This window comes from Jaculus jaculus, chromosome 8, assembly GCF_020740685.1.
Source record: "Jaculus jaculus isolate mJacJac1 chromosome 8, mJacJac1.mat.Y.cur, whole genome shotgun sequence".
Lineage (NCBI taxonomy): Eukaryota > Metazoa > Chordata > Mammalia > Rodentia > Dipodidae > Jaculus > Jaculus jaculus.
The window spans coordinates 61,544,185-61,560,732 of record NC_059109.1 but is presented as its reverse complement, the minus strand read 5'-3'; the positions used below and the strand labels follow the sequence as shown (position 1 = coordinate 61,560,732).

General features: G+C 39.7%; 2 protein-coding genes across 5 annotated transcripts in view; both read right to left on the bottom strand.

The window, feature by feature from the left end:
• The window catches only part of Fmn1 (formin 1), a 434,422-nt gene that overhangs the window by 109,018 nt on the left and 308,856 nt on the right, over window positions 1–16,548 (bottom strand). The gene's annotated exons all lie outside the window — the stretch shown is intronic.
• Window positions 14,972–15,138, bottom strand: LOC123462751 (mitochondrial import receptor subunit TOM5 homolog). The gene is given in 2 exon segments (XM_045156006.1): window positions 14,972–15,045; window positions 15,048–15,138. Coding segments are annotated over 2 exon segments (165 nt in total).

Genomic DNA, 16,548 nt, shown 5'->3' with positions numbered 1-16,548 from the left:
AGATGCTATGCACTAAACTTACGGAAGTATGTCATAGTGCCAATCACCTGGCTAGAGCATGAGGATAATGACTGTCATTCCCTTGCTGAAATTTCACTATCCATTGTGAGATGCATTGAAGAATGCAGGCAAGCTCCTAGAAAGATAGATGAAGCAACATAGGAATCTATTCCCCCAGGCCTCAGAGCCTCATGGTTTTGAAATTGGAAACTAAAACCAGTACAAATGACAGCAGTCCCACTGCTGCGCTTGGAGGTCCTCTCTGCAACCCCACAAGCTAGAACTCCCATGCAGCTTGTTAGAATTAAACTTCTCCACATGATCAAAGTAGAGGGCTGCTCTCCTATTGTCCCCACACAGTCGCATGTTCCAGTGGCCAGCAACTCACCCACTCCAATTTATTAACTTGGCTTATCAGAGATGTCTCTTAACACACAAATAGGAGACCCAAGACTAATTAATGATGACACTGGAGACTGGCAGTGCTCAAAGAAGAGAGGCCATGGACAAAACCACAAATATCATTCATTGTCCACCAGAAGGCTCCTAGACAATCCTGCGAGACCACCAAGGTTGCTCAGTCACAGGCTGAGCTATATGAGAGCTACATGAAATCTAAAATCTAAAGCCATTCCAGCTTGCTTTGCTTTGATTGTTTTTTTTTAAATGTTTTTGTTATTTTTAAAAATTTATTTATTTGAGGGCTGGAGAGATGGCTTAGCGGTTAAGCGCTTGCCTGTGAAGCCTAAGGACCCCGGTTCGAGGCTCAGTTCCCCAGGTCCCACATTAGCCAGATGCACAAGGGGGCGCACGCGTCTGGAGTTCGTTTGCAGAGGCTGGAAACCCTGGCGTGCCCATTCTCTCTCCCTCTATCTGTCTTTCTCTCTGTGTCTCTCGCTCTCAAATAAATAAAAAAAAATTAAAAAAAAATTTATAATATTTATTTATTTGAGAGCAACAGACAGAGAGAGAAAGAGGCAGGTATATATAGAGAGAATGGGCATGCCAGGGCCTCCAGCCACTGCAAACAAATTCCAGATGCGTGCGCCCCCTTGTGAATCTGGCTAACATGGGTCCTGGGGAGTTAAGCCTCAAACCTGGTCCTTAAGCTTCACAGGCCAGCGCCTAACCACTAAGCCATCTCTCCAGCCTGCTTTGATTGTTTTATCTCTAACACTTTTAACTGTTAAGATACCTGTTTCTAAAGTTATCTGTTAATAAATAATCATAGTGAGAGAGCAAATATTATAAGCCTATATATAATAAAATGATACAGAATACAGATTAAAGCCAAAGAATCTGTATTTAAAGACTACGTATTCGTGAATCATTTCAGCAAAAAGATCCTGTCTTGAATGCTTTAAGATGTCAAATGTTGGATTTTGGGTCACACAGGTGGTTATCTACTTTTGCTTTCTCTTTAATGCAGCAAATACACAGGGGAAATTACTATGAAGATACAGAGATTGTATATATATATATATATATATATATATGTCAGAAAACACTGAGTGTGTGTGAGTGTGTGTGTGTGTAGTGTGGGGACTGAACTCAGAGCTTTGTTGAGCCAGAATGCACTTCAGGCAGGTTCTTTGTTTTCTAATCTTGAATTTTGCCTTCTTGTTGCTTCCCTGAGTACAAGTTAGGAATTCCTACCATATTGTTTCATGGTCCTATATCAGTTTTATATATTCTTCAAATTTACAAGATCCCAGTCCTTCCTATAGGCTCCAAGCTCAAAGAACAAATATAGAGGATTGTTGTAGCAACACATGAAACTATCTGCTTATAGAAAACTTCTGTATTGTATCTATGGGGCTTAGGTGAAAGATGCAAATCTGAGTCAGTTTTTAAAGGATTTAAAATGCTCAGTTTAAGAGTTAATTATATAAAGTAACTCATTCAATAGATACATCAATTGCACAAATACTTGAGCTCCAACAATGTGCACTGACTTGGACCAGGTATTACAATATATCAACAGCAGCAACAACAAAACAGACTAAACTCTTGTCCTCAGACATAGCAGGGTATGGGTTACTAATACTTCTTAATACATATGGAATGTAGTAGTTATTATTTCTAGTTATTAGACCCACATACAAACATGCAAGTTATTTCTTTTCTTCAACACACACAGGGAGTTATAGGTATATATATGAGTGTAGCCATGCATATACACATAAATTTACATGCACATATGCATCTATCCATCTATCTATTATCTATCAATCAATTTATCTATTATCTATCTATATACAGTTGATACATTATAGAAAGTATTTTTTTAATTCTTTAAAGATTTTATTTTTATATATTTATTAGTGATAGAGAGAAGGAGAGAGAGAGTAAGAATGGCATGCCAGGGCCTCTAGCCACTGCAAACAAACTCCAGATGCATGAGACACCATATGCATCTGTCTTATTTGGGACCTGGAGAATCAAACCAAGGTCCTTAGGCTTCATATGCATGTGCCTTAACTGCTAAGCCATCTCTCCAGCTCTAGAAAGTATTTCTTAAACTTTTTTTTTTTTTGACACAGGATTTCACTATCACAATCCTCCCGCTTACTAAATTCCAGGATTTCAGGCATGTGTCATGGCACCCAGATCTAAACTACTCTGAGTTGAAAAACACATTTATATGTTCTTTGTTTTCCATATACTTTATTGTCTTGGAATATTATTTAATATCTTTTATTCTTAGATTTTTGGTAAATAAAATTCATCTAAGGACTCAAATATACAGAAAAATCATTCTGTATTTTTTTTTTTTTGAGGTAGGGTCTCACTCTAGCCCAGGCTGACCTGGAATTTACTATGAAGTCTCAGGGTGGCCTTGAACTCACGGCAATCCTCCTACCTCTGCCTCCTGAGTGCTGGGATTAAAGGCGTGTGCCACCATGCCTGGCTTCATTCTGTATTTTAAACAGCAAACACTCTCCAAAATATATGCTTACTAGAATTTTTTTATTACTTACGTGTGTGTGTGTGTGTGTGTGTGTGTGTAGGTCAGAGGACAACCTCAGAGTACTGCTCCTCTCCTTCCACTTTGCTTGAGACAAGGTTTCTCTTGCTAACTCTCTTTGGGAAGGTCATTCCAGCTATTCCATGGACTTCGGATTCTCCTGGCTGTCTCTTACTGCCATAGGTGCAGTGGGACTACAGATGAGTGTAACTCTGTCTGTCTTTTTACATGAATGCTAGAGATCTCAACTGTGGTGGACAGGCTTGAGGAACAAGTGCCTTTAACCACTGAGACATCTATGCTCCAAAATATGCTTTATCGATTTAAAATACTGAAGCAGTAGAAAGTCCAGCTAGATAATGAATTTCTATTCCTCTCATTTTCAAGAAGAGTTAGATAAAACATCAGTACTATAAATTCTTTGAATAACTTTGAATAATTTCTGATTTTTATGCGTTTAGTAAACCAATAGTTATTCCTTGTATAGTAAAATCATCTTTAAAAAATCACCAGTATTCACATTTATGACCTGAGAAAGCAGTCTGAGGGCACCAATGAACCTATCTCCTCACGAATGTCTTCCTTTTCACGATGTGTCTGTTTTGTGATAAACCTGTCATGAGTACCTTCATTTTCACATGTCTGCTTAATGACAGCCCAGCAAAATTCCACTGTGGCTGCCTCCCTTTCTTGGCATCTCTGTTCCCCCAGCACAGGTTCTGTGCTCTCTGCCATTCTGTTGTTTTTGTAGTCCTAGCCTCCTGTTTCTAGTCCTTGAATAGAAATGTTCTCTGGGTTCTGACAACATTTCCTGTCCTGTAGTATGTTGTTTCTGGACAGCATCATCCCTAGTAAAGATGTAAATAACGATCTCTGAGAGGTGACTTCATAGGCCACATGCATGGCTCCTAGTTTCATTTCTGAAGAACTCCTGAATTCCCTGTTCTCAACTGATACTTGTGCCCATGTACCTTGGTACTGTTCTTCCCATGCTCACCTCTGCTTCTCATTTCACACTAAAGACAAGTAACCTTTAAAACCTCTGACTACACCACTCTCCTGCCTACAGACACTAGTGGCTTTCATTACCTTAAGAGTTTGTCCCCAGTCCCCAAGCAGTCTAGAAGGCTGACTCCTTCCCAGTTCCAGTTCCTCAGCAATACTCCGTTGTCCCCACCACAGTGGCCCTGTCTCAGTTCCTCATTCCTGGCCAACATCAGGATATCTGCCATGTCATTCTCCTCTACTCCCAGGCCTTAGGGTCTATTTATGATGAGTCATCACTTTGAACTCTGCACCAATTAATTCTCTTCATCAAGATTTCTTTTTCACTTTCCATTCAACAATATTGTGGTTTCTTATAGAACAAAAACAGTATTACCTATTTCACTCTTGTAATAACACTATACTTTTCTTGACTATTAGTTATTTCTAGCATGTGGAAAGTGTAGTTTTACATATAATTATATCTCTGCATTTATTTTAATGAATAGTTCAAAAGACATCCAATGAATAAACTACCAAATAAGGGACAGTGACTTATACACATGCAGTGCTGACATTACAGTCTTGGCGGAATTTGACTCTCATGTATGGATTTGTATGCAGGCACACGTATACACACAAAGCTGCTGGAAGAGTCCCTCATATGCACATAATACATATTACAATGGAGATAGATGCTTCAGCTGGACAAAACACAAGGAGGCTGAACATCATGCTATTTTCATTCCACTCATCCATTCAGGCAAGAAATATGCATTTAAAAAAAACCCAAGAGCCTGAAGAGATGGCTCAAGGGTTAGAGGTGCTTACTGGAAAATGCTAATGTGGCTGAGGTTTGATTCCTCAGAACCCACATAAGGCCAGAAGCACAAAGTGGAACAAACATCTGGAGCTCATTTACAGTGACAAGAAGCCCTGGTGTACCCATACTCACACTCTCTCTGTCTCAAATAATCCTAGGGGCTGGGGAGATGGGTTAGTAGCTAAAGACACTTGCTTTCGAATCCTGCTGGCCTGGATTCAATTCCCCAGTACCCAGGTAAAGCCAGATACACAAAGTGGTAGACACTGTATTGAGTTTGTTTGCAGTAGCAAGTGGCCAGCATACCCACAGTCTCTCTCTCTCTTTATCTCTCATACTCTTAAATAAATACTTTAAAATACCAAAATCTAGTTTCAAAATTCATAGAAAAAGAATACTCATTATTGGAAACAAAGACTTTTAATCATTTCTTGAAATTAAGCCTTTTACTTTTCTCATATATGAGTCTGGATAGGTATTGTCTGATATTCTAGCTTTAGAGATATGGGATGCAATCTTTTATAAGAGGAAGAAGAGCTTGAGACTCCTTATGAAGGTGAGATGGTTACAGAAGCAAGGGTGGAAAGACAGGAACAACTGAGTCAAAGACTGCTGGCCCCTGAGAGTCCGCACAGTACAGTGTCCTGAGCTCACACTGCTTGATGAGGTGTGGGATGTGAATATAAGAAGGACTGAATTTTACACGAGGGTTAGACCTAGTACAGAAGAACAAAGACACCTCACAAGGTGCCAACCCAAGTACCTCTTAATCTCATTCTGAATCTTAGAGATGTGTGATATTGGAGTAAGTTGCTCTTAGGTCACAGGACACAGGGTGGTTCTTAGCTGTATCATGACAACATGGGTTATACAAATAGTTATACATTCAAAACATGGATTGGGTATCTGCTATATTCCACCGTACTACATATTAGAAACAAATATTTAACAAGATATATATTTCTCCTCTGAAAATGTTTGCAGCCTGGAGACAGTAAGAAATAAACTGATTATACTATAATGTTAAGTCACTTAGTAAGGTCTTCCAATTCATACTGGATGAAGGAGGGATATCCAGAAAAGACCATTTAGGAGTTCAATGGAAAAAGTAAGGGGAACTGAAGGAAGAGAGACCAGTTGGCTAAGTTAAGTAATGCAGTAGTAAGTCCTTGGATCATTTTGCTCAGATTTCAGTTACAAGGACAGTGTCTCTACAAGGAATAGAATGCATCTGGCCCCAGAGATTTAGCAGGTGACCCACTGAAGTGAGTGGTAAAAAGACACAGGACCACCTTGAAGGGGTAAAGGGCATTATAAAGTATCAAAGACATAAGGGACTTGCATTTTCTTTAAGGTAGTTAAGAAAAGTCTCACTAGAAGATATTTGAATAGAAACTTAATTGAAGTAAGGAATGGGCCTACAGACATGCTTGGGTAGTTGGAATGATGATTGTTATTTGTGAAATGCTAAGAATAAAAAAGGTTAACTCGACATTCATGTCACATATAAAATCCTGCAGTTCAGGGCACAAGGTTGGAACAAAAATATACACCAAAGAGTCATTGACATAAATTTGGTGCCTAAGCCACAGCAATAGATGGCTTGCCAGTAAGGGAGCATAGCCGGAGCAGAGAAGGGATGCGGGACACAGCTTGGGGATGACCCTGGGAGAGAGTGGTGGAGAATTATCTGGCAAGTAGAAAAAGAGGAATGAAGTTACATGACCTGAGAGCAAGGCTGAACAGCAAGGAGGAAAGAGCAATCAATTCTGTGCACTGCCGCTGAGAGGCAGAGAAAATGAAGACAAAGAAGCAAATTTTAGCCTCATGGAGGTCACAGCTGATATCAAAAGTGGTTCCTGAGAAGTACAGGCTGCAAGAAAGACGCCAAATGGGAGAGGGATGAGCTAGGCAAGAAAACGTCCACTGCCCATCATGTGTGTAAAAAGTTAGGGCAGAGAAAGAACAGCAAAATGAGAGAGTAGTTGGATTTTTAGCTCGAGTTTTCCCCGTCAAGTACTAATGAACAAAAAAGGTCAGGGAAGTGTAGTTATTTTTCCTCCTGGGTAACTTAAAATTGACTCAGGAGCTGGGCGTGGTGGCGCATGCCTCTAATCCCAGCACTTGGGAGGCAGAGGTAGGAGGATCACTGTGAGTTCGAGGCTACCCTGAGACTACATAGTGAATTCCAGGTCAGCATGAGCTAAAGTGAAACCCTGCCTCAAAAAAAAAAAGACTCAGTTATTAGCTGCCTGGTATTCAGTCTCTGATGGGAGTAGGACCCCTTAGACGCTTCACTCTTTCAAGAAAACACATAAAATGTTCATCTCATAAAAACCATTGTACAGGAAGAGATATTCCCAATGGTTGCTCTGATTAAGAGAGTGGGCACTTCTTTCCCCAGAAGAATGCTGTATAAAAATAAACCCACCAGGAAGCTTGGGCCCAGGGGAATCCCATGATTCTGATTCACTCCACTCAGGGAGACTGCCCAAGATCAAATGTACCTTAATATCCCATGATTGTGAGTATTCTGCATGAAAAAATTTAAGTAGAAGTGACAGGGCTAAGTAAGGACATTCCAGCATGCTTTAGGACTTTTGGAAAGACTTGCAAAGCTGGGCCACTTACTGCAGCTTTTGCACGGTATTGTCTACACTGTTCATAGGACCCTTCTATCAAACTTCATAGCTGAGTCACAGTTTCCACTGTGATGATTATGTGGTTATGGATGCAGCCTTGGTTGGTCTGAGAGACATTAGCATGAAAAATATTCATTAATCACCTACCCATGACTAGGTCTAAATATAGACAGATCAGGCATGATTTGATTTATAGAGTGTTAAGTGATCCAGCCATTTGTTCAAAACTATTCCTTGCATTGGTCTCCTTGAAAATCGGCACCCTTAGAAGCTGTTGTTTGAACTAAACACAATAATTCTAAAATGTCTTACGAGAAATGTAAATATATAACATGGAAAGAAAACATATCAAAAATAGTTCATTAATATTTCAACATAAACTCATTTGTAAGCCTAATTTGGAAAAGTAAGAGTTTTCATGCAATAGGCAGGAAACTGAGTCAAATGTGCTCACACATGTCTATAATCCTATCACTCAGGAGGCTCAAACTGGAGAATCACAAGTAGCAGGGCAGCCTAGGCTACATAATGAGTTTTAGGTCAGCCTGAGCTGCAGTTAGAGGCACTGTTTCAAAAAAAGAATATGTGAGATAGATAGATAGGAGGGAGGGAGGGAGGGAGAGAGAAAGAGGGAGAGAGAAGGAGGGAGAGAAACAGAAAGAGAGTTATATGATAATGGAAGAGAAATGAGCATTCCCCAATATTCTGATCACATACATTGCCGTTGTAGGCAGGAAGCCAAGTATGAAGTGCTTGACCTTCTAGAGGAAGGGAGCTCATTGTGGGGAAAAGGGCAGCATCTGAGTTATGAAGGTAACACATGCTTGCACAGATATTTGAAAAACATTTAAAAGCCAGTATGGAAAATGGCAGTCATGGTACTACATTCAGAACACAGCCACGGTCTATTTTTTTATTCCTCTGTGTTTAAGCCCTTTTTCTTCACAAATTCACAGGGGCTGCCTTTACAAGTGATCTTTTTTTAACTTCTTTCTGTTGATAATTCTCATACATCTGATCTTTTGTATTTCTATATTTGATAAAAAAATATTTATGCTTTCTACTCATAATTTATTTATACTTTTTCTTATTTTATAAAATCCACTGACAATGTATATTATAGTCAGATAGAGGTTTCATCAAGTATATATACCATGGTTCACTTAACAATTTTCCTAGAGTTGGACAAAAGAAGTTCTTTCTACATTATCCCTACAATGAGTCAAGCACGGTATTGCACGTCTGAGTCCATACAAACTCATTGTGAGTTCATGACTACTTTAGGCTACAGGATATAGACTTACAAGGAAAATGGGAAAAACTTTTTCAGAGTTCTTATGTGACCAAACTGCATTTGGTGCAGCCAAGGGTTACCACAATGAGATAGATTTTGAAAACTGTCATAAAACTACTCTGCAGGGGTGGTTGGATCCAAGCTAGACTTGTACCTGACACTGCAATCCATGGCCTGTGGGCATAGCGCCTGGAGTGATTATGTCCTAGAATGGATAATGGCAAGAAATAACCCAGACAATAATTGATGATATTCAGAAGCTTCTATAAACTAATAAGGAATTAACCATATTAAGACTAGGTTTGAGGTCTGTTGACAAATGTACTGCTGTTCTTTTTCAGGGGCCCTAATGTGTTACATTTAATTTCAATATAAATCCCCATATTGCCAATTCCAGCAGAGGTATCTGAGTTTGGGAACTACTGATGGGCAAATACACACCAAACACTAAGATTTCTGAAATCTCTCTCTCTATATATATACCACACAAAATTCTGGATTACTTGTCAATCAATAGTATCAAACAATGATCTGTGTATATAGCTATTCAAGCCATTTGTGAAAAACAAATAGAGCCTACAATTTTGGATGGCCCACTGGTTACTATTTTGAGAAATATGCACATAATGTTAATAGGAGTCCATGAGTAGTAATTAAAAGGCTGGTGATGGAATCTACACAGGCCACAGGCTGAGCAAAACTCTTACTTCTACAGATATTAAACACAAGAGAGCCAGCCATACACTATACTCATTGCTCCATTTAGGCAACTGGTTTTCCTATATGAATGCTTAATATTGAAGTCAAAAAGTGATTTGAGGGCAACTGTTACTAAAATGAAGTGATGGATCTCTCATAGAGAAATTGTGAAGACAACAGGCTTGCCTCTAGGATTCCAGGAAGTCAGCAGGAAGAAGAGACAACATGAGTGATCTTGGGACTATCTCACTTTTCCTCTCAGCACTGCAACAGCTGGCTGCAAAGACGCCAGAGATCAACGCATATCACTCTATGAGCGAAATGCAACCTGCTACCACACTGCTTAGCTGGGAGACCTGCAGGCCTTCAATTATTCTCCTGAACTCTGAGCCTACGTTTCCATCTCAAACATTCCCAATTAGTCACATTAACTGTAATTTTCTACTCTGAAAAGTGTTTACATCTAAATAGGCCATAGAGAAATAAAGAAGAAGAGATGGAAAGGCAGAAGAAGAAAAGAGATAAACAACTAGAGAGGATGGAAAATTACTTCCAAAACCACACACAGCCTAAGCTGGTAGATGGATTCTGGTATCTGGTCTTGGCTATGGGAGTCGCTGGCAAAGCACGAAGCTGGCAACTGCTGCTGACCAGTGTGCCACTGTCTTCAGATTTAATGTAATATTTGGCTCAGGCATTTAAAAAAAATCCCCTATTCCAGCTAAAATATTTATATAGTCCTATGTGTCTCACTTAATGCCTGTTTAACAATCATTTTTTTAAAACCCCATAGACACTTGTAAATCTGTTGAGAGAACTATGGCCTATAAACCAGGTTTGACATAAAGAGGGTCACACTGTCAATTTGCTGGGAGTCTGGGTTTCTTAGGATGTGTTTGAAAATGAAGCTGAAGATCAAAAAATAGTTCAGAGTGGGTAAAAAGGCGGCCAATAGTCTCACTTGTTGGACACTGCTAGTAGTATTAATGGGGAAGCTGCAGACACTGACTTCAGCTAGTTAAAGCCATGCTTTCCTGTAAACCTGCCATTGATCTTACCTTGCGCTTGAGTTATGGCACAGGGAGAGTTACCGGCCCAGGAGCCTGTGGTAGGCCATATCCCAGGGCCTGTCTGCTTGGAGGAGATGAGCTGTTGACAACTCCTCTGTGGCCACATGCGATTTGTGTGCTGTGAGAAGGGACTATCAGAGGACAGGGGGAACACTGGCTGATGTACAGCAGAAAAGATAGCTAAAATGAAGACAACATTTTCTAAGGGAGGCTGGGTAGAATAGATTCTGAAATGCTTATTAAATTCTCTAATGTCAGTCCTCATGTTAATAAACCTAAATGACAAAGTTTAAAATCAAGAAAGGCCCATCTAAGCCATATCTTGCTGTCCTGAGGACCCCAGGAATCTGTCTCTACCTTCAAGATGAGTCAGGTCCTTGTGATATGACTAAGTAAGCCACTTAATTACTTATTCTTAGGAGGCTAGAGAGCTGCCTTTTCATTCTTCCCATTTCACTGATGAATGTGACATTAATCATGCTTCACAACTTTATAAAGATTATATATATATATTGGTTGTTCAAGGTATGGTCTTGCTGTAGCCCAGGCTGACCTGGAATTCACTATGTAGTCTCAGGGTGGCCTTGAACTCATGGCGATCCTCCTACCTCTGCCTCCCGAGTCCTGGGATTAAAGGCATGTGCTGCCATGCCTGGCTGAAAAACATATAAAATCAGCTTAAAAACTTGACCCCAATTTAAAGCATTCTATTTTGGGTTGAGATGGAGTGTTATGGGGATGTATGGCCTCTGATGAAAAATATAATTAGCTATTTTGTAATTCTAAGGTATACAATGGCTTGCAACTAGAGGCAACCGTGGTTGTTGACTCCCTCTATGGGGTCATAATTGCCAAGTTTGTAAATATATTTGTGAAACTGAACAACAACTGCAAAACACACACACTGTGCCTTTCTACTCTCACTAGACGGGCTAGTTTAATCACTGTTCTTAGGGACAGTCTTGATTCCTGGTCCTAGCAGATGAAAAGTCAGAAAAGTAAGTAGGAGTGAATTTCTCCCTTAGAAAATAGGGGTAATACTTGCTATTGAAATGTGTTTATAAATGATTGGCTATTTTAGTGAGTTTATTTAAAATTAACAATTAACTTAGTGCTTAGAACAAATATTTGCTAAAAAATAAACTGATTGAAAAGGTCAGACAAGGTCCTTCTCCTATTCTACAGAGTTTTTTTTTTTTTTTTAAATCTAAGGATTGATGGTGTTTTTAATGCCATCAAAATGGTCCAGAAAAGTGATTTTAAAACACAAAAGGTTTAATGCACCACCACTTTTCTATTATAGACTTTCCTTGAGTGCCTCCTCCTTAGGTTATTATACTGGCAATGTTAGTGGCCCTGTCATATGTGGCCATTGCACTCTGATATAGACATATCACAATGTAGCTTTGTCCAGTGATTCTACGAACTATTCCAAGTACTCAGGCTATATGATTCAAAGCAAACTGCTCTTAAATGGAGCCTCAAGACTCTCAAATCTCAGCTGGCTTTGTATGTTTTTTCCCTTTATTCCAGTTCATACCTTCAGCTTGGTCCTACTATGGTCTCCATGTTGTAAGTGAGGATAAGGAATGTCACACAGATTATAAAAATCTGAAACAGGATGTGGACCCAGGGTACCAGACTGCCTGGCCTTGTGCTGTCCTGCTTCTTATCTTACCATGTTGGTGTCGTGGACTATAAGGAAATATGGGAACATAAAGCACCTACCACCTTCCATCATGGGGACACCCTCTTTTTTTAAATTTTTTTTTTTTTTGAGGTAGGGTCTCACTCTAGCTCAGGCTGACCTGGAATTCACTATGCAGTCACAGGATGTCCTTGTACTCAGGGCAATCCTCCTACCTCTGCCTCCCGAGTGCTGGGATTAAGGCGTGTGCCACCACACCCAGCTTCCCCTCCTTTTTGAATGGAAAAAAAGCAGATTAGGTTATTGAGTAACATGTCAAAACTTGAATTAGGGTGTCCCAGATACATCACTGATCCTCAGATGGATACTGGAAAGGGAGAGCCAAAGTCCGTAGCTTCTGTCTACCTGAGAGTCACACTGAAGCTGATATATCTGGAGGAGAATCTATGAAACAAAAGGATATTGTCCAAAACTCCAGTGCCTTTTGCTGGGACTTAAAATGGTCTCCTAACTTTTCACTTGGTTTTCTGACATAAAAAGATTTCACTTGTGCATTCTGATTCTTCCACAAAGTCTAGGAAACACAATTTGGGCAGAAAAAAATATTTTGGCATTCATAAAACCACCTATGAATTTATTTCTGTGAAGAAATATTTTGACTTGATACAAGTTTCCAGTACCATACCCTGAGCACTAACTTGGCAATTGAGAGCCAAGTGCAATTCCTGGCTGGGTGGCCCTAGACATACTGCTTCCGGCCCCAGAGCCTTGGTTTTCTCAGCTACATATTCTGCTCTATTTCCTTGAAAGGCTCAGAGCACAGGTAAACCATTATACCATTATTATGGTATGGATATCTTTTTCTTTTCTTTTTTTAGTGAACTTGCCAAGTTAATGATACTTTTCCATTCCTCTTCCTCTGATTCCTCTGACAGGCTAAAAGCTTGCAGCTTGCAAGCTGGTGTGTGTGTGTGTGTGTGTGTGTGTGTGTGTGCAAATTGCAAATCTAGACATACAGTCATATTTCCAAAGTTGTTCAGGCGATTTGTTCTTTTCATTGCATGAACATAATTTAATTATTGGATGGGAAACTATAGCGATAAGGTGATGAAAAATACTATATCTATAAATTGAATGAAAATGTTAAAAATTGATGTTATATATAAGTATGGGAGATTAGTGAAGGCTGGGGAAATGCGGTAGCTTAGTGCAATAATCCTGGACAGGAAGAAAATTCAGAGGTGGAAAAAGTAGTGAAACAGAGAGATTAAAATTTATTTAATAGAAATGAATCAATGCCAGTTTCTAATTTTTTGGCAAATATTTTACAGTGATTGGTTAATGGGGAAACTAGGTTATGGCTATATGAGAACTTCTTATCCATCTGTGACACTTTTCTATAAATTTAAAATAATTCTAAAATTAAGAAAAAACTGTATGAGCAAGGGAGTTTTAAAACTTTGAGAACAACTACAAGTAAGTATAAATATCTGTGGTGATAGTTACAAGTCATCACTCCACATTAAGTGTAGAAGGGAAACCACAGACGATCTATCATGTGTGTTAATTATGTAGGGAACGACTGTAGGGCCTCAGCACAATAACAACTCAAGAAAAAGCTCACACCTGCAGGGACAGACAGATGAAAATCTATTGAACGTTTTTGCTTAATCAAGGGCTCAGGGATGCAAGTGTCATTTTTAATAACTAAACTTTATTTGTTTATTTATTTGCAAATGTATATGTGGTATGTGTTTGCACATGCATGTGCGTGTGTGTGTGTGCATGTGTGTGTCAGTCAGGGTCTCTTGCTGAGCATATCCAGCTTTACATTGGTTCTGGTGATTTGAACTCAGTTCCAAACTTAACTGTTGAGCCATCTCTCCAGCTCACAAGTATCATTTTTAATATTTATTTATTAGAGAAAAAGTGAAAGAGAAAGAGAGAGAATGACTGAGCATGGTTGGTCCTCTTGCCACTGCAAATGAACTCCACACACATGTGCCACTTTGTGTATTGAGCTTGACATGGGTACTGGGAAACTGAACCCAGGCCAGTAGACTTTGCAAGCAAGCACCTTTAACCACTGAGCAATCTCTCCAGCACAAGTATCACTTGTTTGCAAGTATCATTCCTCTTTTTTTTTTTTGCATTGGTATGTCTAGTCAAAATATAGACTAATGGTTCTGTGCTTCTGTGTCATTGTGGGTATATTCTGACTTCCATAAAACACATCTTCACAAATACACTGCACAGACATAAAATGTAGATGCAATGACTGCTGAGACAATACTCTTCCAGACATAATCTCCTTAAATCAAGCTTGCTAGAAAGTGGAGTTTGACTTTATTTACATTTATATCAACACTCACAGAGGCCAAATATTACAGGAATAAGGACACTCTGTAACCATAAGACATCTTTTCATATTTCCCAAGTCATTTATATTTTAGCTATGAAGGCCAGTTGCCACAAGCCTACTTGTTCTTACAAGTAGAATTTTTTAAAAAATTTTTATTTATTTATTTATTTGGGAGCGACAGACACAGAGAGAAAGACAGATAGAGGGAGAGAGAGAGAATGGGCGCGCCAGGGCTTCCAGCCTCTGCAAACGAACTCCAGACGCGTGCGCCCCCTTGTGCATCTGGCTAACGTGGGACCTGGGGAACCGAGCTTCGAACTGGGGTCCTTAGGCTTCACAGGCAAGCGCTTAACCGCTAAGCCATCTCTCCAGCCCTACAAGTAGAATTTTTTGACCATTCAAGCAGTTCTTACACCTTTCTGGGCCAATTCATTTGAGGATAAGATAGAAACTGTAACCATGTTCCTCATGTCATGCATTCTCATGTGACTCCCCATCTTCGCATGCTGTCCAATTTCTTCAAGATCTATGGAGTGAGTCACAGCAGGGCCACTAAATGAGCAAGTTCTTTATTGAGGAGAGCACATCCTCATGCCATTTCATCTCCTCCAGGTTCAGCTTCGAAGGGAGGCCTTCGATCCGGAACATCGCTGCTCAGCCTCACCAGCTCACACCCAAGGGCAAGTATTATTTTCTATGATTCCTGACTTTGGTCAAATTTTTTCCCATTAACTATCTGTGCTAGGTAAGAGCTCCACTCTCCAAAGATTCTTTCAAGATGATATTAAAGCAAGAACATTTGAAACATGGATTAATTCATGAGCATATCTTTGAAAGCCATTTGTAAAGATCTAAGTTGAACTTTATATCCTATAACTTTACAGAAATCCTACAAATTTCCATTATTCTGATATATATCAACTGTAGGCAGAAATTCAATAATGCTTACTGGATAAGGAGAACTATATAATGCACTGAAATAGCGTGATAGTATTAAGCCTTATAAGCTTACGGTTGGAATGTACCTTCAAAATTATATAGCAACTACTTATCTAATGGTGTGCATACTGCTGTCTATCATTAGTCTTGTAATCATCCGTATCTAAATAACACCTACTGCTCTGGCCTACCAGGTTGCTCATTGGGTGCCTTTAAAGTCTATTTCTCAAAAACATCTACACACTAATGCCCATTTCCTTCCTTCCCTTCCTTCCTTCCTTTCTTCCTTCCTTCCTTCCTTCCTTCCCTTCCTTCCTTCCTTTCTTACTTAGAGAAAAGTCAGCAATCATGTGAAGTTGAATCATTTTGTCATTTATTCACTTGTCCATTCATTTACAAACTCAACAAATATTGACTGAACAAGAAGCATGTTTCTGGGGCTGGAGAGATTTCTCAGTGGTTAAGCTCTTGCCTGCAAAGCCTAACAACCCTGTTTTGATTCCCCAGTACCAATGTAAAGCCAAATACACAAAGAGGCCTAGGCATATGGCATATTTTTGAAGCAGCTAGAAGCCCTGGTGTACACACACTCTCTCTCTCCTTGCAAATAAGTAAATAACAACATGTTTTTTCAAAAAAAGCATATTGCAGGTTCTGACTATCACAGGATAAACTAAATAGGCCACATTACCTACATAATGGGAAGTGGAAAGAGAGAAAATTTGTAAGTAAGTAGGAACTAACAGCAATATCAAAATATGGAGCTATAATGGGAATGCCTATTTAAAGTGGCTTCTGAACCCTGGAAGGGCAGGGAAGGCTCAAGGCACGGGGATAGTTATTCAGCTATTGCAAAGATCACTAAGCATATAAAAAGTCATCAGGTGGGACCAAGGAAGGGTAGATGGCATGAGGTGAGAGTGGGACTGTACCGGAGGACAAGGTAGCTTTTGGAGGGTATGGCTATGAGGTTGGGTTTGATCCCATACAAGACAGTACTGGTGACCTGTTGGGGGTGGACACTGAATGGAAGGGAGGGCAAAAGTGGATGCAGGGAAGCTTGTTGGAAGTGTCATGGCCAAGTGAGGAGGTAGTGGCTTAGCTTAGAGATGTAGTATG